The sequence below is a fragment of the Ursus americanus genome, chromosome 25, assembly GCF_024610735.1.
Source record: "Ursus americanus isolate L20-20 chromosome 25, mUrsAme1.1.p, whole genome shotgun sequence".
NCBI lineage: Eukaryota > Metazoa > Chordata > Mammalia > Carnivora > Ursidae > Ursus > Ursus americanus.
This window is the reverse complement of record NC_142151.1, coordinates 32,355,487-32,382,369: the sequence shown is the minus strand read 5'-3', so window position 1 is coordinate 32,382,369 and position 26,883 is coordinate 32,355,487. Positions and strand designations below refer to the sequence as shown.

The 26,883-nt window shown below is 37.1% G+C and overlaps 1 protein-coding gene across 2 annotated transcripts in view; it reads right to left on the bottom strand.

Annotated features, from left to right (window-relative positions):
• Positions 1 to 25,227, bottom strand: part of REDIC1 (regulator of DNA class I crossover intermediates 1) — a 117,923-nt gene extending 92,696 nt beyond the window's left edge. For both annotated transcript variants that reach the window (XR_015721667.1, XM_045776515.2), the window contains exon 1: positions 24,988 to 25,227. Coding sequence is in view for 1 of the 2 variants with exons in the window: in XM_045776515.2 (XP_045632471.1) it covers positions 24,988 to 25,010 (23 nt within the window). In the remaining variant the exon portion in view is untranslated. The remainder of the gene's footprint in view (positions 1 to 24,987) is intronic.
• Between the last annotated feature and the right edge of the window lie 1,656 nt (positions 25,228 to 26,883).

Below are 26,883 nucleotides of genomic sequence, written 5' to 3'. Positions count from 1 at the left end.
TTATGTTTTATTCAGTTATTTTTATTTTGCTCTCATTAGGAAATTCCAAGGGTTTTAGATGCTCTGTGCCAGGATTGGGGTTGAAGACCAAATATACTTACCTTGTTATATATCAGAGTATCATAATGATCAGTCTTTTGTTGAATGTGTGGTATTGAAGTCCCGTGCTATTATTCTGTTTGCATCTTGCTTCAGCTCTGTTTATATTTGCTTTATAAATTTAGATGCTCCAATGTTGGGTGCATAAATGTTTACAATCGTTACATCCTCTTGACCATCTGACCCCTTTATCATAGTGTAATAATTTTTTTTGTCTCTTGTTACAGTCTTTGGCCTAGAGTCCACTTTGCTTGATATAGGTATGCCATCCCAGCTTTCTTTTGGTTTCCACTTGCATGGAATATCATTTTCCATCTGTTCACTTCAGTCTGTGCATGTCTTTAAAGCTGAGCTTTGTCTTTTGCATGCAACTTCTAGTTGGGTCATTTAAAAAAACCTAATCAACCACTGCATATCTTTTGACTAGAGAATTGAGACGACTCACATTTAAGGAAATTATTGATAGTTATGGACTTACGGTTGCCATTTTGTTAAGAGGTTTTTGGTTGTGGGGCGCCTGGTTGGCGCAGTCATTAAGCATCTGCCTTTGGCTCAGGGCGTGATCCCAGCATTCTGGGATCAAGCCCCACAACAGGCTTCTCCGCTAGGAGCCTGCTTCTTCCTCTCCCACTCCCCCTGCTTGTGTTCCCTCTCTCGCTGGCTGTGTCTGTCAAATAAATAAATTAAATCTTTAAAAAAAAAAAAAAAGTTTTTTGGTTAATTCTTCTATTCCCTTTTTTTCTCTTACTCTGTTCCTTTGTAGTTTGATGATTTTCTGTATGATATGCTATGATTCCTTTCTCTTTATTTTTCTCTAAAAGCTTTTGTGTTTATCATGAGGTTTATAGAAAACGTAACAGTCTGTTTTAAGCTGATAATAACTAAACTTCAGATGTATATTAAAGCTCCCTCACTTCCGTATTTGTGTGTGTTTCATACTTCACTTATAAGTAACGTCTATACCCAGTGTGAGGCTTGAACCCACAACCCTGAGATCAAGAGTTTCACACTTCTCCAGCTGAGCCAGACAGGCACCCCCACATTTTCTGATCTCACAATTTTCATTTTCTCATTTTGTGCCTGTTACCAAGTTATTGTAGTTCTATTATAATCATATTTCTTCCACAAGAGAATTATAAGTGATTACCCACTACCATTAAATTAGAATTTTCTGAATTTATTTATATATTTCTCTTTACTAGTGAGATGTTTTCCTGTTACCAATATCTTTTCTTTTCAGTTTGAGGAATTCCCTTTAACATTTTTCGTAAGGCTGGTTTAGTGGTAACAAACTCCATAACTTTTGTTTGTCTGGAAAACTCCATCTTTCTTTAATTTCGAAGGACAACTTTGCTGGTAGAGTATTCTTCGTTGGGAGGTCTTTCTCTGTTAGCACTTGAAATATATTGTGCTACTCTTTTCTAGCCTGCAAAGTTTCTGCTGAAAAATATGCTAACAGTCTTATGGCGGGTTCTTTTGTGAATAACAAGTTGTGTTTCTCTTGCTGCTTTTAAGAGTCTCTCTTTGTCTTTAACTTTGACAAATTCCATGCTCTTTCCCCACATCTTGCCATAAGTATTTCTTCTATCTGGCTATTCCTGAACTATATCCATTTAAAATAAAACTGTAATCAAGTAGGTAAAATGTTTCTCTGAGTTCTGTGAGCTCCTCTAACAAATCAGTTGAACTGGAGGAGGGCCTCAATGGAACCAACCATGTGATTAGAAGGTTGGAACTTTCAGTCCCACCCCCTTAACTTCCTGGAGAGAAGAGGAACTAGCAGTTGAATCAATCAATAATAGCCAGTGATTTAATCACACCTACATAATAAATCTTCCATAAAAACCAAAGGGACCAAGTCTGGAGAGCTTTCAGGTTGGTGAACACATGGAGATTTGGGAGAGTGGCACTCTTAGAACATAGAAATTCCATGCTCTTTCCCCATATCTTGCCATAAGTATTTCTTCTATCTGGCTATTCCTGAACTATATCCATTTAAAATAAAACTGTAATCGAGTAGGTAAAATGCTTCTCTGAGTTCTCTGAGCTCCTCTAACAAATCAATTGAACCGGAGAAGGGCCTCAATGGAATCTCCAATCTATACCCAGTTGGTCAGAAGCACAGGTGACAACTGGGACTTGCTGTTGGTGACTGAAGTAGGGGGCAGGAACAGTTTTGTAGGAATCTAACATTATCTCCAGTTAGATACTGTCATAAACGAGTTTAATTGTATGACACTAGTTGTAGGACACCCAGCTAGTTTTGGAGAATTGCTTGGGGGTGGGAGGGCAGATACATCAGAATCAGATAAAAAATCAATAAGAAAACATTGGTCTTAAACGATACATTAGATGAGATGGACTTAATAGGCGGAACATGTTACAGAACATACCATCTAACAGCGCAAAAATATACAGCCCACATAGATCATTCTCCAGGACAGACCATGTTAATCCACAAAATAAGTCTTAAAATTAAGAAGACTGAGATCATATCAAGGATCTCTTCCAACTACAATGGCATAAAACTAGAAATCACGGGGTGCCTGCGTGGCTCAGTTGGTTAACATTCGACTCTTGGTTTCAGCTCAGGTCATGAGGTCATGATCTCAGGGTCATGAGATCAAGCCCCCCCCCCCACCGTCAGGCTCCACACTCAGAGTGGAGTCTATTTGAGATTCTCTCTCTCCCTTTCCCTTTGCCCCTCTCTCTCTGCTCATGCATATTCTCTAAATAAATAAAATCTTAAAAAAAAAAAAAAAGACCTAGAAATCACTTCCAAGAAGGAAACTGGAAAACACAGTTATGTGGAGACTAAACAATATCCTCCTGAACAACCAACAGGTCAAAGAACAAATTAGAAACAAAATAAAAACATATTTTGAGACAAATGAGGAGGAAAACACAACATACAAAAACTTATGGGATGCAGCAAAGCAGTTCTCGGTAGCAATAAATGTCTATATTAAGAAAAAGAGAGCTCAAGAAAACCACCTAACTTTACACCTCAAGGAGCCAAAACAAAACAAACTAAGCCCAAAGTTAGCAGAAACAAGTCTATAGCACAGAGAGTGAAAATAAGTGAAATAGATGCTAAAAAGGAGAAAAGATCAACGAAAATAGGAGTTGAGTTTTTGAAAAGATAAAATTAACCCACCATTATCTACATTTATCAAGAAAAAGAATGAAACTAAAAATGGAAGAAAAGACATTACAACTGACATAATACAAATAAAAAGCATCATAAGAAACTACTATGAACAATTATAAACCACAAATTGGACAACTGAGAAGAAATGGATAATTTCTTAAAACACACAATCTACCAAAACTGAATAATGAAAAAATAGAAAATCATAACAGACCAATACTACTAGGAGACTGCATCAGTATTCAAAAATCAACCAATAGAGAACAAAGACTTGATGGCTATACTGGTGAATTCTGCCATGCATTTAGAAAATAACTAGCATCAATCCTTCTCAAGCTCTTCCAAAAACAGAAAAGGAGAAAACACTTCCAAACTCATTTTACCAGACCAGCATTACCTTGATACAAAAACCAGACAAAGACATACAAGGAAAGAAAATTACAGGCCAATATACCTGTTGAACATCAATGCAAAAATCTTCAACATATTATCAGCAAACCAAATTTAACATAATGGTAAAAAGATCCTTCACTATGATCAAGCCGGATTCATGCCAGGGATGCAATGATGCCTCACCAATATGCAAATCAATGTGATAAACCACGTTAACAAAAGGAAGCTGAAAAATCGTATGATCATTTCAATAGCTACAAAAAAAGCATTTGCCAAAATTCAACATCCTTTCATCATAAAAACTTTTAACAAACTTTAACAAAGTGAGTCAGAGAGAACGCACCTCAACATAATAAAGGGCATAGATGACATGCTCATAGCTAATCTCACATTCAACGGTGAAACACTGAAACCTTTTCCTCTGTGATCAGAAACAAGGGTGCCCACTCTCATAACTTTCATTCAACATATCAAGCCCTAGCCAGAGCAATCAGGAAAGAAAAAGAAATGAAGAACATCCAAAACAAAAAAGAGCAAGTAAAATTGTATTTCTTTTCAGATAACGATATATATGGAAAACCCTAAAGACTCCACCAAAACAAACAAATTCAGTAAAGTTACAGGATATAATATCAATATACAAAAATCAGTTGTTTCTATACATTAACAACAACCTATCAAAAAGTGAAATTAAGAAAACAATCCTACTTACAACAGCAGCCAAAAAAAAAAAAAAAATAGAATAAATTTAACCAAGGAGACGAAACATCTGTATACTGAAAACTCTAAGACACTGACGAAAGAAATTGAAGAATACACAAATAATGGTGAGACATTTCATGCTTATGGATAGGAAGAATCAATATTGTTAAAATGTCCATACTATTCAAAACAATCTACAGATTCAATGCAATCCCCATCAAAATTCCAATAGACTTTTTCACAGAAATAGAACAAACAATCTTAAAATTTGTATGGGACCACAAAAGACCCCAAATAGCCAAGGTAATCTTGAAAATAAAGAATAAAGCTGAACGCATCACACTCAATTCAAACTATACAGATTTTCCTCAACTTACAATAGGGTTACATTCTGATAAAGACATTGTAAGTTGAAAATGTTGTAGCTGAAAATGCATTTAATACACCTAAGCTACCAAATTTCACACTTACCCTAACCTACCTGAAGCATACTCAGAACACTTTACATTAGCCTACAGCTGGGAAAAATAATCTAACACAAAGCCTAATTTATAATAAAGTGTTGAATATCTCATGTAACTTATATGCTGTACTAAACATGAACAAAGGAATGGCCGTATGGGTAGAGAATGGTTGTTATTTGTTCATTGTTTACCCTCCTGATTGCATGGCTGACTGGGAGCTACAACATGCTGCAACTGCCTAGCATCCTGAGAATCATACTACATATCACTAGCCCAGAAAAAGATCAAAAGTCAAAATGCAAAGTATGGTTTCTACTGAATGCATACTGCTTTTGCATCATTATAAAGTCAAAAAATCTTAAGTCAAACCATCATCAGTCAGGAACCATCTATATTACAAACCTATGGCAATCAAATGGTATGGTACTGGCATAAACGTAGACATGTAGACTGAGATTCTGGGATAAAATAGCTGAGCATGCATATATGGTCAATTTTATGACAAAAGAGCCAAGAAAATATAATGGTGAAAGGACAATAAATTGTCCTAAAATAAATGGTAGGGAAAACTGAATGGTCACATGCAAATAATGAAATGAAAGTGGACCCCTATCTTACACCATACACAAAAATTCATTCAAAATGACTTGAACATCAGACCTGAAAACATAAAAGTGCTAGAAGAAAACACAGGGGGTAAGCTCATTGACACTGGTCTTGGCAATAAATTGTTTGGATTAAACCAAAAACAAAGACAACAAAAGCAAAAATAAATAGAACTCCATCAAACTGAAAAGCTTCTGCACAGCAAAAGAAATCATCAACAAAATGAAAAGGCAACCTAAAGAATGGCAAGAAGTATTTACAAATGTTATATCTGATAAAGTGTAAATATACACAATCTATAAGGAATTCAGACTACTCAATAACACACAAAACAAAACAAAACAAAACAAATTAACTCAATTTAAAAAGAGGCAAAGAGGCAGCTCATCCTGCCCACGACTCATGGCAGTAGCAGGACACTTAGCTCACTTCATCCCAAAGATACAACTAGGTAACACCAACATCAGCGTAAATAACCCAGAGAGGCAAGAGTAGCAGAACAGACTCACCACAGTTAAATGTAGAAAAGAGGCACATCAAAGAGGGAAGGAAGGGCAGAGATGCAGTCCAGAGCTAAATGGACCTGTGGGACTCTGCCTGGGAGGGAGGGACACTGCCCATGAGAAGAGGGGAGAGGAAAGGACCCCAAACCAGGCACCCCAGGCATAGGAGACCCACACTGGGACAAAGAATCCCCACAATATTTGGCACTGAAAACCAGAGGCACATAATTTCATGAGTTCTTACAGTCAGGGGGGCTTAACATCTAGAACTTTCTAAATGAGTTGGCTTGGCTCTGGGAGAGCCAGGAGGGCAAGAGGAAACTGAGTCCCCACCCTTAAAGACACAGCACAACAGCCTAGTGATGATAGAGCACAGAAGTAGTGGTTTGAAAAAATACCTGGGGTATTTGGGAGGGAGATCTGTTTACTAATTTCAGAGTGTATGCTGGAGGGATAGGATCACTAGATTTCTCTGGGAACAAAAGATCTGGAAGGTGCCATTTCCCTCCCCAAACCTGCAACCTAGATCCTTAGACACCTGCAGGAACCAACACAGTGTCAATACTAGCTACTTAACTTGCCAACAGCATACCTACCCTTGCATTCTCCTGCCCAACTGCTCCCTCCAATACACCCTTAGCCAGATCCATCCAAAGTGGTGCCACAAGCCTGGCAGTGTGAAAGCAGCCCCAACAGGGGCCAATACCACTCCAGAGTGACTACTGCCCCAGGGAAAGGGAAGGATAACCACACACACTAGTAAGACTATGGCCCCAGCAGTAGGCTGGGGAAAGGCATCTGGTTTGACAGCAGGCTCCGCCCACCAACAAAAGCTTCTCAGGGGACAACACAGGGAAAGTACCCTGCAGTTCAGTGCTACTGCATCCCTGGAAAATGCCTGGCCTAACTCAAATCAAGACCAAGGCAGCTCAAGACAGTCCCACAAAAAACACAGGGAACTAACCCTGCCCACAATAGGCAAAGGGAGCCACTTCAGATGACTGAAGCAAACACTGGCTCAGCCACAACAGCAGGTGAGATACGCACACACACACACAACACCCCTGAAGTGCCAGGTTCTACTAAATAGGAGATGCTGCCCTGCAGGGCATTACAGAAACCTCTTCTTCATAAGGCCACTACTTTTAAGAGTAGGGGGTGTAGCTTACATACAGAAACAGACACAAGGAGTTAGACAAAATGAGAAGACAGAGAAATATGTCCCAAATGAAAGAAAAGGACAAAATCACAGCCAGAAAGCTAAATTAAACACATAATACGCCTGATAGAGAATTTAAACTAATGGTCATAAAGATACTCACTGGACTTGAAAAAAGAGTGGAGGACCTAGTAAGACCCTTAACAAAAAGACAGAAAAATGTAAAAACAAAAAAAAAGGGGGGGGGGATGCCTGGGTAGCTCAGTCAGTTAAGCATCTGCCTTTGGCTCAGGTCATGATCTTAGGGTCCTGGAATTGAGTTCTACATCGGGTTCCCTGCTCAGGGGGCCTGCTTCTCCCTCTGCCTGCTACACTCCCCCTTCCTGTGCACTCACTCTCTCTGTCAAGTTCTATTAAAAACTAAAAAGATAAATAAAAGCTAAAAAAAAACCATAAAAAAGAACCAATCAGGGATGAAGAATCAGTATTTAAAAATTAAAAGTACACTAAAGGTAATAAACAGTTGACTAGAGAGAACAGAAGAACAAATCAGCAACCTGGAAGACAAAGCAATGGAAAGCAATCAAGCTGAATAGGAGAGAAGAAAAAATAATAAAAATGAAAATAGACTTAGGGAATGCAGCAACACCATCAAGTGTAATAACATTTGCATTACAGGGATACCAGAACGAGAAGACAAAGAAAAGAGTGCAGAGAATTTAATTGAAGAAATTTTAGCTGAAAACTTCCAAATTTGGGAAAGGAAACAGAAATACTGATCCAGGAGGCACCAAGAGTCCCCAACAAAATCAACGCAGGAGGTCCACACCAAGACACGCAGCAATTAAAATGGTAAAAAGTAGTGATATAAAGACAATTTTTAAAGCAGCAAAAGGAAACAGCTGCATACAAGGGAAATCCCATAAGGTTATCAGCTATTTTTCAGCAGAAACTTCACAGGCCTGAAGGCAGTAGCATGACATATTCAATGTACTGAAAGAAAAAAACCTGCAACCAAGAATACTCTATCCAGCAAGGCTATCATCCAGACCAGAGGGAGAGATAAAGATCACTTCCCAGAAAAACGAAAGTTAAAGGAATTTATGACCACTAAATCAGCTCTATGAGAAATGCTAAAGGGGACTATAAGGATAACCACAAATCAAAACCCAGTAATAGATATGCAAAAACTAAAGAAAAACCCAAGGATATCACTGAAGCCAGGAAACCATGAGAAAAGAGAGCAAGAGAAGGAACAGAGACCTACAAAAACAACCATAAAACAAGTAACAAAATGGCAATTAAGTACATACCTATCAATAATTACTCTGAGCACAAATACATTAAACCCTCCAATCAAAATATACAGGGGGATGAAATGGGTTAAAAAAGCAAGACCCATCTATATGCTACTTATAATAGACTCATTTTAGACCTAAAGATACATGTAGATTGAAAGTGAAGGAATGGAGAAGGATTTATCATCCAAATGGAAGTGAAAAGAAAACTGGGGTAGCAATACTTATATCGGAAAAAAAGAGTCTTTAAAACAAAGACTCTAACAAGACAGAAAGAACAACATTACATAATCATAAAGGGAACAATCCATAAAGAAAATATAACAACTGTAAATTATGTATGGGAGCACCCAAATACATAAAGAAATTAATACAAACATAAAGGAAGGAATTGATCATAATACAATAATGGTAGGGGACTTTAACAACCCACTTACATCAATGGATAGATCATCCAAACAGAAAATCAACAAGGGAAGAGTGGCTCTGAATGACACATTGGACCATATGGATGTAAGATATATTCAGAACATGCCATCACCAAACAGGAGAATGTGCATTCTTTTCAACTGCATACAGAATATTCTCCAGAAGAGATCACATGTTAGGCTACAGAACAAAATTCAACAAATCCAAAAAAACTGAAGTTATTCCATGCATCTTTTCTGACCACAACACTACGAAACTAGAAATCAACCTCAGGAATAAATCTGGAAAGAATATAAACACATGGGGGTTAAATAACATGCTACTAAACAATGAATGGGTCAACCAAGAAATCAAAGAAAGCAAAAAAAATACATGTAGATAAATGAAAATGAAAACACAACAGTCCAAAATCTTTGGGATACAGCAAAAGCTGTTCTAGGAGAAAAATTCATAGCAATATAGACCTATCTCAAGAAGAAAGAAATATCTAAAATAAACCACCTAACCTTACACCTAAAGGAGCTAGAAAAAGAAGAACAAACAAAACCTACAACCAGTAGAAGGAAGGAAATAATAAAGATCAGAGCAGAAATCTAAAAAAAAAAAAAGAAAGAAAGAAAGAAACTAAAACAAACAAAACCAGTAGAACAGACCAATGAACACAGGAGCTGCTTCTTTGAAAAGATAAAAAATTGATAAACTTTTCAGCTGAATGACAAGGAAGAGAAATCCCCCCAACAAAGAAAAGATACAGTCTGTGGCCTCTGCCACAGAACTAATGGATATGGATATAACCAAATTGTCAGAAATGGAGTTCAGAGTAACAATGGTCAAGATGATGTGCAGGCTTGAAAAAAATATTAACAAAAATATGAATGAGAATACAGAATCTCTAAGGGCGGAAATGAGAGCGAATCTGGCAGAAATTAAAAATGTTATGAATCAAATGCAGTCTAAACTAGATGCTCTGATGGCCAGGGTAAATGAGGCAGAAAAACGAATTAGTGAATTGGAAGATGGGATGGTGGAAGAGAAGGAAAAAACAGAAACTTGGCTCAAAAAAAATCCAATCTCAAGAATGTAGATTACAGGAGATTCCTGACTCAATGAAATGTTCCAATGTCAGAATCATCAGCATCCCCGAGGGGGTGGAGAAAGAGAGAGGTCTAGAAGAGATATTTGAACAAATTGTAGCTTAGAACTTCCCTAGTCTGGCAAAGGAAACAAGCATTCGTATCCAAGAGGCAGAGAGGACCCCTCCCAAGTTCAATGAGAACAGACCTACACCACATCACATCATAGTGCAATTTGCAAATACTAGAACCAAGGATACAGTCTTGAAAGCGGCCAGGGGGAAGAAAATCCTCATGTACAGAGAGAGAAACATCAGAACGTCAGACCTGTCTACAGAAACCTGGCAAGCCAGGCAAGGCTGGCAAGGTATTTTCAGAGCTCTAACTGAAAAAAAAAAAAAAAAAAAAAAAAAAAAAAAAAAAAAAAAAACCACGCAGCCAAGGATCCTTTATCCAACAAGGCTGTCATTCAGAATTGATGGAGAGACAAAGACCTTGCAAAACCGGCAGAAACTGAAAGAGTATGTGACCACCAAGCCAGCCCTACAAGAAATATTAAGGGGCATTCTATAAAAGTAAAAAGACCCCAAGAGTGATACAGAACAGAAATTTACATTCTATAGAAACAAAGACTTCACAGGCAACATGACATCATTAAAATCATCTCTCTCAATAATCACTCTCAATGTGAATGGCCTAAATGCTCCCATAAACGCCACAGGGTTGCAGATTGGATAAAAAGACATGACCCGTCCATTTGCTGTCTACAAGAGACTCATTCTGAACCTAAAGATACATCCAGACTGAAAGTGAAGGGATGGAAAACCATTTTTCATGCCAATGGACCTCAAAAGAAAGCTGGGGTAGCAATTCTCATAACAGATTAGATTTTAAACTAAAGACTGTAGTTAGAGATACAGAAGGACACTATATTATTCTTAAAGGATGTATCCAACAAGTGGATATGACAATTATAAATATCTATGCCCCCAACAGGGGAGGAGCTAGATACACAAACCAACTCTTAACCAGAATAAAGAGACATATAGATAATAAGACGCTAATAGTAGGGGAACTCAACACTCCACTCTCAGCATTAGACAGATCACCTAAGCAGAAAGTCAACAAAGAAACAAGAGCTTTGAATGACATACTGGACCAGATGGACCTCATAGATAACTGAGGACTTCAGAGGGGAGGGAGGTGGGGGAATGGGATAGACCGGTGATGGGTAGTAAGGAGGGCACGTATTGCATGGTGCACTGGGTGTTATACACAACTAATGAATCATCAAGCCTTACATGGGAAACTGGGGATGTACTGTATGGTGACTAACATAATATAATAAAAAATCATTAAAAAAAAAAAAAAGTTGTAAAAGAGATGAGACAAAAAAAAAAAATACAGAACACTACACCCCAGAACAACAGAATACTCATTCTTTTCGAATGCACATGGAACTTTCTCCAGAATAGACCATATACTGGGTCACAAAACAGGTCTCAACTGATACCAAAAGACTGAGATTTGCCCTGCATATTCTCAGACCACAATGCTTTGAAACTGGAACTCAATCACAAGGAAAAATTTGGAAGAAACTCAAACACTTGGAAACTAAGAACCATCCTGCTCAAGAATGATTGGGTAAACCAGGAAATTAAAAATCAGATTAAGCAATTTCTGGAGACCAATGAGAATGAAAACACATTGGTCCAAAACCTATGGGACACTGCAGAGGTGGTCCTAAGGGGAAAATACATAGCCATCCAAGCCTCACTCAAAAGAATAGAAAAAAACAAAATGCAGTTTTTATATTCTCACCTCAAGAAGCTGGAGCTGGAACAGAAGAACAGGCCTAACCCATGCACGAGAAGGCAGGTGATCAAGATTAGAGCAGAGATCAATGATTTACAAACCATGAGCACAGTATAGCAGATCAACAGAACTAGAAGCTGGTTCTTTGAAAGAATAAATAAGATCAATAAGCCACTGGCCAGACTTATTCAAAAGAATAGAGAAAGGACCAAAATTAATAAAATTATGAATGAAAGGGGAGAGATCAAAACCAACACCAATGAAATAGGAAGGATCATTGGAAACTTTTATCAACAACTTTATGCCAATAAATTAAACAACCTGTAAGAGATGGATGCCTTCCTGGAAACCTATAAACTACCAAGACTCAAACAGGAAGAAACTGATTATTTAAACAGACTGATTAATTATGAAGAGATTGAAGCAGTGATCAAAAACCTCCCCAAAAACAAGAGTCGAGGGCCTGACGGATTCCCCAGGGAATTCTACCAAACATTCAAAGAAGAAATAATACCTGTTCTCCTGAAGCTGTTTCAAAAAATAGAAACAGAACGAAAACTACCAAACTCATTCTATGAGGCCAGTATTACCTTGATCCCCAAACCAGGTAAAGACCCCATCAAAAAGGAGAATTACAGACCAATATTCCTGATGAATATGGACGCCAAAATTCTCAACGAGATCCTAGCTAATAGGATCCAAAAGTACATTAAAAGTATTATCCATCAAGACCAAGTGGGATTCATACCTGGGATACAAGGGTGATTCAACATTCACAAATCGATCAGTGTGATAGATCATATCAACAAGAAAAGAGACAAGAACCATATGATCCTCTCAACTGATACAGAAAAAGCATCTGACAAAATACAGCATCCTTTCCTGATTAAAACCCTTCAGAGTGTAGGGATAGAGGGTACATTCCTCAATTTCATAAAAACCATCTATGAAAAACCTACAGAGAATATCATTCTCAATGGGGAAAAGCTGAAAGCCCTTCCTTTAAGATCAAGAACACGACAAGGATGCCCACCCTCGCCATTATTATTCACATAGTACTAGAAGTCCCTGCAACAGCAATCAGACAACAAAAAGGGATAAAGGTATCCAAATTGGCAAAGAAGTCAAACTGTCTCTCTTCACAGATGACATGATACTTTATGTGGAAAACCCAAAAGACTCCACCCCCAAACTACTGGAACTTATAGAGCAATTCAGTAACGTGGCGGATACAAAATCAATGCTCAGAAATCAGTTGCATTTCTACCCACTAACAATGAGACTGAAGAAAGAGAAATTAGGGAATCCATTCCATTTACAATAGCACCAAAAATCATTCGTTATCTCGGAATTAACTTAACCAGAGACGTAAAGGATCTATATTCTAGAAACTACAGATCACTCTTGAAAGACATTGAAGAAGACACAAAAAGATGGAAAAATATTCCATGCTCATGGATAGGAAGAATAAACATAGTTAAAATGTCTATGCTACCCAGAGCAATCTACACTTTCAATGCCATCCCGATCAAAATACCAATGATATTTTTCAAAGAACTGGAACAAACAGCCCTTAAATTTGTGTGGAACCAGAAAAGGCCCCGAATCGCCAAGGAATTGTTGAAAAGGAAAAACAAAGCTGGGGGCATCACAATGCCGGATTTTGAGCTGTACTACAAAGCTGTGATCACAAAGACAGCATGGTACTGGCACAAAAACAGACACATAGACCAATGGAACAGAATAGAGACTCCAGAAATGGATCCTCAACTTTATGGGCAACTACTCTTTGACAAAGCAGGAAAAAAACATCCAGTGGAAAAAAGACAGTCTCTTCAATAAATGGTGCTGGGAAAATTGGACAGCTATATGCAAAAGAATGAAACTTGACTACTCTCTCACACCATACGCAAAGATAAACTCCAAATGGATGAAAGACCTCAATGTGAGACAGGAATCCATCAAAATCCTAGAGGAGAACACAGGCTGCAACCTCTTTGACATCGGCCACAGCAACTTTTTTCATGACACATCTCCAAAGGCAAGAGAAACAAAAGAAAAAATGAACCTGTGGGACCTTCATCAAGATAAAAAGCTTTTGCACAGCCACGGAAACAGTCAAAAAAACTAAAAGGCAGCCCACAGAATGGGAGAATATATTTGCAAATAACACTACAGATAAAAGACTGAATCCAAGATCTATAAAGAACTTCTCAAACTTAATACATGAGAAACAAATCAAAAAACGGGCAGAAGATATGAACACTTTTCCAATGAAGACATACAAATGGCTAACAGACACATGAAAAAATGTTCAAAATCATTAGCCATCAGGGAAATTCAAATCAAAACCACACTAAGATACCACCTTATGCCAGTTAGAATGGCAAAAATTGACAGGACAAGAAACAACATATGTTGGAGAGGATGTGGAGAAAGGGGATCCCTCTTACACTCTTGGTGGGAATGCAAGTTGGTACAGCCACTTTGGAAAATAGTGTGGAGGTCCCTTAAAAAGTTAAAAATAGAGATACCTTATGATCCAGCAATTGCACTACTGGGTATTTACCCCAAAGATACAGACATAGTGAAGAGAAGGGCCATATGCACCCCAATGTTCATAGCAGCATTGTCCACAATAGCTAAATTGTGGAAGGAGCCAAGATGCCCCTCAACAGATTACTGGATTAAGAAGATGTGGTCCATATCTACAATGGAATATTACTCAGCCATCGGAAAGAACGATTTCACAACATTTGCAGCAACATGGATGGGACTGGAGGAGATTATGCTAAGTGAAATAAGTCAAGCAGAGAAAGACAATTATCATATGGTTTCACTCATTTATGGAACATAAGAAATAGCAGGAAGATCATTAGAAGAAGGAAGGGAAGAATGAAGGGGGGGTAAACAGAAGGGGGAATGAACCACGAGAGACAGACTATGGACTTTGGGAAACAAACTGAGGGCTTCAGAGGGGAGGGGAGTGGGGGATTGGGATAAGCCGGTGATGGGTATTAAGGAGGGCATATATTGCATGGAGCACTGGGTGTTATATGCAAATAATGAATCATGGAACACTACATCAAAAACTAAGGATGTACTGTATGGTGACTAACATAACGTAATAAAAGTTATAAAAATAAATAAATAAAAATAAATAAAATAAAAATTTTAAAAAGAGGTGCAATGTATATACAATAGAATACTATGCAATCATAAAAAATAATGACATGGATGCATCTAGACAGTATAATGCTAAGTGAAATAAGTCAGTCATAGAAAGACAAATACCATATGATTCCACTCATATGTAAAATTTAAGAAACAAAAAGAGACAAAGTCAAAAACAGACTCTTAGCTATAGAGAACAAACAGATGGTTACGAGAGGGGAGGAAGGTGAGGAAAGTAAAATAGGAGGAAGGAGAGGAAAGTAAAATAAGTGAAAGGGATTAAGTGCACACTGTCATCATGAGCACCGAGTAATGCAGAGAATTGCTGAATCACTATCCTGTACACCTGAAACTAATATAACACTACGTTAACTATACTGGAATTAAAATTTTAAAATGATAGGGGTGTCTGGCTGGCTCAGTCAGTAAAGCATGTGACTCTTAATCTTGAGGTCATGAGTTCAAGGCCTGCATTGGACATGGAAACTACTTAAAATAAAAAATGAATAAATAAATAAAAATTTTAAAACATAGGCAAAGAACCTAAACAGATACTTTCCAAAGACGACGTACAAATGGTTAACAAGTGCGTGCAAAAGGCGCTCAGCATCACTGATCATCAGGGAAATGCAAATCAAAACCACAATGATTTATCACCTTACCCCTAGGAAGAATTTAACAAAGAGAAAAGAAATAATAAATGCTGGGGAAGAAGTAGAGAAAAGGGAACCCTTCTGTACTGTTGGTGGGAATGTGAATCAGTACAGCCACTATGGAAAGCCACTGAGCCAGTATGGAGTTCCCTCAAAAACTTAGAAATAGAACTACCACATGATCTAGCAATACCACTTCTGAGTACATATCCAAACAGAATTCAGTATCTCAAAGAGATAGTTCTAGGGGCACCTGGGTGGCTCAGTCGTTAAGCATCTACCTTCCACTCAGGGCGTGATCCCAGGGTCCTGGGATCGGGCCCCGCATTGGGCTCCCTGCTCCACTGGGAGCCTGCTTCTTCCTCTCCCACTCCCCCTACTTGTGTTCCCTCTCTCACTGGCTGTCTGTCAAATAAATAAATAAAATCTTTTTTTTTTTTAAAAAAAGGAGATAATTCTACTCCCATGTTCACAGCAGCATTATTCACAATAGCCAAGATATGAAAGCAACCTACGTGTCTGTCAATAGAGGAATGGATCAAGAAAATGTGGTGTATTGTTGTGTATATGTGTTGTGTACACACACACACACACACACACACTGGAATATCATTCAGCCTTTAGAAAGAAAAAACATCAAACCACATTATGCCCTCTAGATGAACCTAGAGGGCATAATGATAAATGATAGGCAGGACAGAGAAAAATACCACATGGCATCACTTATATGGGAATCTTTTTAAAAGTCAAATTCATAGGAACAGAGACTAGAAAAGTGACTGATGGAGGTTTTGGGAAATAGAGAAAGATTTTTTAAAGGCTAAAAAGTTTTTCAGATGAATGAGGTGGAGGATCTAATGTATAACATGTCAACTATAGTTGACAATATTGTAAAATATAACTGAAATTTACTGAGAGATTTTAAATGGTCTCACCAAAAGAAATAATGTGTGGTGATGGATGTGATAACTTGATTATGGGAATCCCTTCACAATGTACACTCTAAATATCTTACAATTTGTCAATTTTACCTCAATAAAGCTAGAAAAAATAAGATACCAAAGGGAGAACATAGACCCTAAATAAAGGGGGAACTAGAATTTTACACCTGACAAAGAAAAATGTGCACATAATTAAAGACAGTTTGCCACTGTATAATATGAATCCCCAGAAGTTATTTGTTACTTTGACAACTGCAATATTAAGTATGTAGCTAACTACCATTAAGAATGTAGCTAACCAGCAATTACCATGTTACTCAGGAAAATGGATTTTTAGAAAAATGTATTGCAACCATCTCTTTCAATAGAAGAACGAACAATATTAGTTGCCATTATAGCTACATGCTAGAAGAAAATCAGTAGTAGATCATAACCTGTTCATAGAACACTCTATAAATTATCAAATCTGGAAAGCAGGAATATAGATATTTGTTACATTATTCATTGTAAGAAAGAATAAAGTATAATAGAGAGGTGTAAAAAGGTTAAGGGAAGGAAAGAAATTAAGAGATGGGGAGAGAAGGAGGAAAAAGGATAAGGGGTGAGAAAAGAGAGACAAAGCAATGCACAAAGAAATAAAAGCATGCTGGGGTGCGCCTGGGTGGCTCAGTCGTTAAGCTCAGTCGTTAAGCGTCTGCCTTCGGCTCAGGGTGTGATCCCAGAGTCCTGGGATCAAGCCCCACATCGGGCTCCTCCGCTGGGAGCCTGCTTCTTCCTCTCCCACTCCCCCTGCTGTGTTCCTACTCTCTCTGGCTGTCTTAAAAAAAAAAAAAGAAAGAAAAGAAAGAAAAGAAAGAAAAGAAAAGAAAAGAAAAGAAAAGAAAAGAAAAGAAAGAAAGAAAGAAAGAAAGAAAGAAAGAAAGAAAGAAAGAAAGAAAGCATGCTGACAACAGTAATGTATCAATGCTTCTGCTCCTTACTATGCTTTCTAGTAAAGAAAGATTTAAAGGAAAAGGCTAAAGAAATACTTTCTTCAAAAAAAAAAAAAAAAAAAACCCAAAAAAGACACAAAGGCAAACAGGTTGACCAAGATAAAAAACAACACTAACATACATTTTACATGGAGTATGCGGAGATATTGAAACTACAATATGAATTAAATACTATGGGTATCCTATGTCTTAACGGTCTTGAATTGCTTTTTGTTTCTTTTGTTTTGCTTTTTAGTTTGCTGCTTAGTTTATTTTTTAGTGGCACGGTGCCATGCAAAAGAAACTGTTTCCAGATTGTTTAGATCTTATAATAGTATCTTGTGTGATTAAAAGTGGAAACTGTAAATACAATAAATAGAACAAATGAAAAACAGTATTTTACAGCTTGTATTACACGGAAATTAATTTAATCTAAAACATCATAATCCAACATTGTTAGCTAGCAAACTTATTAAGATTCAGGACAGTAACTAGCCTAGAAAAAGTACTTACATTGGCTTTCCACAAAACTAAAACAGGTCTACCTGATGTGTCAGGAATAGTAATGATATGTGTAGAACATTATGGCTTTTACATAAATTTTTCTCTTATAATACAAGAAAAAAGTTTTTAGAGATGGATGAATTATAAAAGGTAAGGTATTGAGAAAAAAATTGTCAAATCAATAAGGCAGAAATCTAATACTTAAAATACGGAGCCTAAATTAAGTTCTTAACAGACTGAATTTTTATAGTATTTTCACAAAGAAAAAATTATTTCACAGTTACAGGCTATAATGATAAACATGAGCAGCCATCTCCTGAGTCACATAGTGGAAGAGATTTTAGAAAGTGAATGATACCGCAACATGAATGTATGTTTCAGGCTATTCACAATTAAATCTTAAAAACGTTATTTTCGATAATTTTAATTCATTAAAGCTTTAAATGTTGAAGTTTTTCCACTCTACTTATGAAATAAAGACTTACTTATTTTGAATAAACATTTTTTTAAACAAAATGTCACCAAAATTTAGAGAACTTGCTTACAAAAATGTTCAAAACAACGTAGAACACATGAATTGATTTACACAGTAATTCTTCAAAAACTCTAATGTTTACGAAATTCAATTAATGAAAGGCAACAAGGAGAGAAAGCTTATAATGACATGCCAAAGTATTTTTCAACATTAGTATTGTCTCAGAAACACTGTAATTCAATTACATTAACCGCACATACATAAAATTGTTCAAAATTTTGACAACTGCAACTTCCGTTTGGTAAAATATCAAGCTTCTTTGGATGCAACTGTGAAATACACGTAAACCACAGTCAATCCAAGTATATCTTGGTTTCATAGGCTATGTAATTTAGTAAGAGCCCTCTTTAACACGTGATGCTATAATCCACCAAATGTGTATTCATATTATCATTGCAGCTACAATTTTATCTTCAATGTTCTGCAGTTACATGTGTCAAATTATTGTTCACCACTATAAACTCCTTAAAATAACTACTAAATCTGAAAGTAAATCCTGACGCTTTTTCAGTAGATTTGTGTCTTCAGCTTGTCATGTGGTCAATGACATAACCATGAGAGATGCTAAATGCTGGTAAAAATTTTGTGTCTAACTTACAGGTTCATCATCAACTTAAAAACAAAATATCAGTACTTAATTTATTTTTAAGCATTAATTTTCCTTTGAGTTCCCTGCTACCAAAAAGATTACAAAAGCATTAACTGTTAATATTAAAAAAATAGTTGACAAAAACCATTAAAGGAACATTTCCTACTACTCTCTGTATGCTCTCTGACAGGACAAGAGTTTAGTCTCTATTTCTTACAAATATTTCACTTACATCTAACCTAAAATTTCCCATATTTCATATTGTCCCCACATCCAGGTATGGAGCTAATACAAATCTCTCAGACTTCAGCACATTGTAGCACAACTAGCTGGTACAACTGGCCGGCAGGGCAGCAGTTATGTAATACTTCTGCCACCCCAACCAGCAAGTTAATTGTCCCTAGCTGCTCAAGTCCCAACACACTCTATCAAATGGTGCCCTCTATTCTGTCTTTAAAAAGAGTGGTTAATTATTTTCGATCTGGAAAGTGTCTTTCCCGAGTTATCACTGGATGTCTTTAGATTTAACCACACGTTAAAGTGAGAACTCCCTTCACTGCACACTCAGCTCATGCACTAATACAGACCACGGCAGCAGAAGTTAAAAAAAAAAAAAAAATAGGCCATTCATTGAATCTATCTGGGCTCATTTTAACAGAAACAGTAATGGTAGTTTCTTTAGTTAAAAAACAAAAACTCCCAAGACAAATGCTAAACTGGGCATGCCTCTAGGACCACAAGCATAAATCATGACTACATCATGCAAACAGGGCAATGTTCACAGTGCATTTAACAAATAAAGAAAAGATGCACAGAGACTAATTTACTATAAAGAGAATTTATTGTAAAGCTAATTAAGATTAAGCTTCAGGGCCCTTAATGTGAAAATGCCCCTTCCAAGCCCTGTATCTAATTTTGTAGTCATGACTTTGCATTATTTTTCCATACAGAAGGTTCTGCCCTTGTATGGAGAGGTTTATTAACCCAAAATCACATAGCTCATGAAACCTACAAAATGAGTTAGGACTTGTATTGATTCGATTTGGAGAATATACAGTGATACCAGAAAATGGAAAAATAGTATTAACTTTTTTTCCCCATCATAATTCTAACTGGTACCATTATCTTAAATTTTTCACCCCATTATTTCCAAGCTACAAAACACTAATACAACAGCCATAAAATACCATCTTGATTGTGTTACTTTCAAATTTGTATGACTCAATAACTAACAAATTAAATTTCAACTTCTCAGTCTGGCTTTCAACCTCACTATCAAGCACACACATATACATTTTTAAATTTTTAAATATATAATCTTATCTCCAACTACTTATGTAATGTTTACTTGCATCTTTGTTTCTCCATCCAAACTTTCCTTTATTCTTGTTTCTGTCTGCCAAAGCTTCAGCTAAAACTATCCTATATTCTCCTATTGTTCAGAGTATCTCTTTCTTAAAGCATTTAAGTATTTTGGCCCCTTATCTTAAACATTTTCAAACTTAATGGCATGGCATATCCCCACACCCAATAAAATATAAATCTCTCAGAAAAAGACTAAATTTCATTATTTTGCATGCCCACCTGGCACAAAGCTCAGTACACAGCACTCAACAAATATTTTGCACAAACATTCTAGGCCTACATTTACAAATGCAAACCTCTCCCTTACCTAAATTTAAGCAGAATTTTATCTGCACCCATCTTATGACACTGGTTGCATTATTCAATCTAAGTTGCAAAATAAATTTCCCCTAATAAAAAAATGTTTTTCTTATACTTTATATATAGTATACTTTATATAGTGTGATGTAGTCCATCTATAGTTGAACTCATTCTAAAACACATACTGTAGCCCAAAGACTGGATACATCTTTATATGCTCCTTCCTCTCCTATCTTAACACCTTCATGTCTGAGGTGGCTATGAATTTGGTGAAACAAGTCACTGACCAATAAACAGGGAAATAAAAGAAAATCGTTTCCAAATTTTAAAAAATCAGTGGTTATACCTGTCCTGTCTCAAATTTATACCTCAATCTGACTAGGAAAACACAGGGTCTAAGTGACATATAAAAAGTATAAAACAAGAATTAGAGTTCTAGGGCCCCTGGGTGGCACAGCGGTTAAGCGTCTGCCTTCGGCTCAGGGCGTGATCCCGGCGTTATGGGATCGAGCCCCACATCAGGCTCCTCCTCCGCTATGAGCCTGCTTCTTCCTCTCCCACTCCCCCTGCTTGTGTTCCCTCTTTCGCTGGCTGTCTCTATCTCTGTCGAATAAATAAATAAAATCTTTAAAAAAAAAAAAAAAAGAATTAGAGTTCTAGAGCAATGATTCCAGACAAGTAAAAGGAAAAAATAATTTAAATGGCAAGACTGACAAATGACTGATATCTTAACTCTGTCAAGAAAAGAACTTAAAAGGTGAGGGGCATTTTTAAAATAAATATATATATATATAATCTTGGAAAAAAAGAACAGACCATTAAATTGAAAAACCTGACGTTACCAATGATTAGCAAGTTTCAGAGACAGTTGATTGAGAATTGCTATCAGAGACCCATAAACTACTCTCACCTTAGACCAATCTCTAACCAAAATAAGACTGTTTGAAATGAAAAGTCATGATATCTTGCAAAAATGTCCACAGACTATAACACTAAAGCCAAACCCAGTAATTCTGACAAGAAAAAAATAAGGGAACCTTACTTCTTCCCTAGCCACCAATCCTTTCCATTTTTTATTTCACACACACACACACACACACACACACACACAAAAAAAACCAGACACTTCACTGGTAAAATCCCCAAAATTAACAGTACCAAAATATCAAACGCCACATTTGTTTTATGCCAAGAAAAACTGTAAAGACCTTTGCAATTATAAAGATTCTCCTACTGGGGCGCCTGGGAGCCTTAGTGGTTAAGCATCTGACCTCTGGTTTCAGCTCAGGTCATGATCTGGAGGTGGCAAGATCGAGCCACACATGAGGCTCCGAGCTCAGGAGGTAGTCTGCTTCAGATTTTCTCCTTTTGCCCCTACCTACCCCCCCTTTAAAATAAATAAATTCTTTTTTAAAAAATTAAAAATTATCCTATCAAATGATTCTGCTATTAAACTTATCAGCTTCCTACAACATACAAGAATACTCTACTTCCAGTTGTGTATACAATCAGACTGCTATGATTAAAACATAAACTGCTATAGCCTGCTTCTTTAATTCCCTTAACAAAAATGTGTAAAGCCCCTTACTGGTTTCCTGGGTTAATGCAGACCCACCTGCTGTCTGACAAATAACCCTTTCAATTTCTTTAATACCTCTCCTCTCAACCCATCTCTCCTAAGCCTTGCTTAAAAACTAGGTCTCCAATTTGATCAATTATTTATCTCACCTCCTTTTCAAATTTATGAACCTGTGCTTCCTTGCTTCTCTGTGGTGCTTGTTCTGTACAATATTGCTATCCTTCAAAGTTTCATGTAATTTCCCATTTCTCGGTTCTCGAAGTATCCACAGCCCTTTATGTGTGTGACTTTCACAATACTCATGTTTCTACACAGCATAGCATAGTAGTTAAGCACACTGTTCTCAAATCCTAACTCTGCTACTGATTAGCTGGGTAACCTTGAGCAAGTCACTTAACCTTAACAGTGCTTCAGTTTCCCCATCAGTAAAATAGGGATAACATTTGTATATACCCCATGAGATCCTTGTTAAGAGTAAATGAGCAAACATGTAAAAAAACACTTAGAAGAGTGCTTGTTTTAATATTAAGTGCTATTTAACTATTCAGTATTATAGTCATTTACCTAATTCTATTCTCACCATTCTACCACGGATTACTTTCGTGGATCAAAATTACATCTTTTTCTTTTCTGAATTTCCCTCCCCGACCCCATACAGAGTTTGCCCTAAACAGGGAGGCATGTGACAACCTATTTGTTTAATTAACGTTGAATGCTCTGAGGGTGCAGTTCTGATGGAGCTTTGTAAATGTTCTCCAATTATTTCATTTGTCTATATTTAAGTTCTTAACAGTTCTCAAAATTTTCAACCAAAAAACAACTCAAATAATGGAGGGTAATAAACAAGTACTCCAGGATGGACTGGGATATGGATTAAAATGTCTAGTCTATAATAGCTCTGATCAGCAGCTAGTAGTCATTCCTAAGCCCTGATCAACTAATCTTTTCCACCCTTGTCTACTGTGATAGTAGAAAATGAAAATACTCACTGTTTCGTTACCAATCTGGGGTTTGATTTAAGGAGTCCATTCCCCCAAGAAAATGTATTTAAAATTGTAGCTTTTACCTTAAAATATCGGAAGAATTTTGCACTTTACTTCATAATGTATCCACGTTTGTTTAAATTTAAAAATATGTTTTCCTCTAATCCCTGAGTAAAACTGATGCTCCAGGGAGAGGTGTCATGTTTCTTCTGTGGTTTCTTAAGCCCCAGTGGTACCTAATACCTCCAGGCACAGCACTACCTCATTCTGAGAAACACACCGCTAGACTAAGTTTCCTGCAGTATATTGCTTTTGCATCCTCCCAGCAGCAACTAAAATATTACTCTTTGACTAGCCAGAAGTTTTAAATATATGAGAGAATCATGGCATCTACATTTTAACAGTACTTAGCATTTGTAAAATGATTTCATATCTCATTTAATATTCACATTTTAAAGACTGTCCAATTCAAAAACATCAAATTATAATCACATATCACCTAAATCTTGTGAAGCCTGTAAGTGAATTTTCCATTTTCTCCAAAGTAGAAGTGTGATGCTAGAACAGCCAGAAGTAATTCAGAGACATTTCTAAAATACAACGCTAACATATTCTTCAATAGGATAAATGCTTCTGCTAAAATTACTGGGCATAGTTACAATACTTGGTGAACATAAAAGCTGTCTTCCTCCTTACAAAATTCCTTAGAATGTAAATGTTTATATTCTAACCATATCACCACGCTCTTCGTCTACTTGTAACAAACACTGTATTTAATAGATTAATATTTCGATTTTAAAAATTCCTTTCATCAAGGAATATCATCAAATGAAATTACAGGTCCACATTATTTCTATCCTAGTGGACTGTAGGCCAACGGCAATGAAAATGTTACATAAAACTACATTGTCAACCCATCATGCTTCATGTGATTAAAGCTAAATACAAAATAAATTACAAATTTTCTTATGAGTTATTACAGTGAAAATCTGTTGACTTTAGGGGCACCTGGGTCATGATCTCAGGGTCTTGAAATGGAGCCCCATGTCAGGTTCCCTGCTCAGTAGGGAGTCTGCTTGAAGATTCTCTCTCTGCCCCTCCCTCCACTTGTGAGCTCACATGCACACATGCGTGCACCCAGTCTCTCAAATAAATCTTAAAAAATAAATAAATAAATAACTGTTCACTTTACCTCCCTTTAAAAAAGCAAACTAAATTAATGATTGATACTGCCACCGCACCCCCCACCCATGAATTTAGGGACAGCAAGGAATGGTCTCTTCCATAATACTGTCCAAATTCATGCAGAAACTATATATTGCACGAGAAAAAAACTTGTCATGAGAGAGGGGCAGAGGCGGGAAGAAGGCAGAAGAGGGCTCAGGTGTTGAGAGGCCTCATTAGAGAAGGAAGACGTGGGACACGAGGGAGGGAGAGCAGAGAACCATACTCACTGTGGGCCCCACACCCGAAGCCTTTGGAAAGACTGTATGGAGAAGCCGATTTGCTTTTGGTTTAGAACAGAGAGGTGGTGACTAGGGTCTCCCAGCTCGGCTACCAATGAAAACACCCACTCCTGGCAAGGTCTCTCCAGCTCAGGCTGTGTCCACCCCTCCGGGGCTTAGGAAAGAAACGCCATTATGGGAATAAACGTACAGGCACTCGAGGCCTACAATCTGGAGCTCCAGCAACACAACTCACCGGGATCCCCCGACCCAATTCATGTCTCAGAAACTTCTGAGGCCCCAAAGGCAGAAGCTCACACGTCTCCCTTCTGCGCCTCGCCACAGCTTCTTCAGCCTCAGCCAACTCCTTCCGGGCCCAGCCTCCCGACAGCCTCTGCGCCAACGCGGGCTTCTTGCGAGCCTCCCGAAAGCCTCTGCGGTTTCTGCGGAGACAGTGGCCTGATAGGGCCGCAAGGGACGCTGTGGGAAAGCAGCCAGTCCGCCTAAGGGAAGAGGAATCAGCAGTTTTAACCGCTGAGGCAAGGGAAGCCTAAGTAAATGAAGTTTCCGACAGTGGCCACAGGGTTAGTGTTTCAAGCCACCTCCACCATAATTTTATTTAGTTCTGTATTGGGCTCAGCCTTCTTTTTCAGATCAAAGATCAGACTTGGGGGAGAAAAAGAAGGCAAAGACAAAGCTACAAGATCCCTAATCCTAAAGGTGAAGCTTGCATTCCCACTTGTCACTCCCCATACAAATCCTTTAAATACCTTTCACATATGGTTTTAATATTAAGTAAACAGATGTTTATTAGGAACGTTGCACCGTAGTGATTTACTATTCTGTACCTTTTGTGAGTTTCTGACAGTGATCAAAATTTTATTTAAGCTGTAAAGGCCCAAAATCTTAAAAAAATCTCAAATCAAGAATTGGGTTTTGCTGCTCATTTCTGTGTTATGTTTGTATATCCTCACAAAACATTTATCCTACAAACTCTTCTATGATATTTTGGTTGGAAACTAGAAATCTCTTGTCACAAATAAATGCACAAAGTACCCTCCCCCCTCAATTGTCATGATTGTTTTCCAGAATTTAACCTAGGGAATATCTCAAAATTTCAAGTATTTTCTGTTAAGTCATTGGGAAGGAGTACATAAAATAGGATTATGTCCCAGGGTAGATATCTTGTTTAATCACATAAACACTGATTTTTATAATAAAAATTCACCAAGTATACCTATTATGGTTTTAATCAGACCAGGTGAATACAGCATTTCAGAACAAATTAGTCTTCCACATGGAGTGGCTGGTCATTTTTCAGTGACTAAACTATACAGTCAAGGCAGAAGCAATGACCCAGAGTTATTAGACTTTCCTACTTTCAACATTTTTAAGCAGGTACAAATTGACTGAATTAACTAAAAGGGGAAAATAATTTGCTGAAGGATTAACCGACTCTTTTGATATATTGTATGTGAAAGGACATAAAGGAGAGGTTGATCAATTTACTGAGAAATCAAGAACTCTCACTGCTTTCCTTCCAGTCACAGAGAGGCAGAAGTGGTCAATTAGGCTAAGGAAAAAATTGACCTATGAGACACATCTTCAGACAAGATATTTGCTGGTTTTTCCTTCACAGCAAAAGACATTTCCTTATTAACTAGTTATTAGGTGGTTATTTTTAACAGCTGAAATGTTGACCTAAGCTCTCATCTTTAGTGTTGTTTCTGCCTCACATGAATAAGACTAACGTGATCGATAGATAATGAGTCAAACACAGTGCTATTTTAGGGCCAGTAGGGCAGTTAGGTAATCTCTTGGGTCAGGAAACAGTTCAAGAAAGGAATACAGCACAGATGAAATACTACTTAGCATTTGGTGAAAGGAAATCCACATAAAATTCTTAAATCTTAATTTATCTTTATTATTAAAAAATATTTACTTTCTGGTGATTTACTGTCTAAACATACAACATATATATTGTCTACATTATACATTTTTTATTTATATGTTTGTATATGTAGATCTATTATAAAATCATTTTTTATAATGATGTTTTACAGTTTATAAAGCATATGGTTTAATTTGTTTTATATATATTCTTGAGTATATAGAGAATCTATTTAATCTGGCTCTTCCATGGATATTAGTA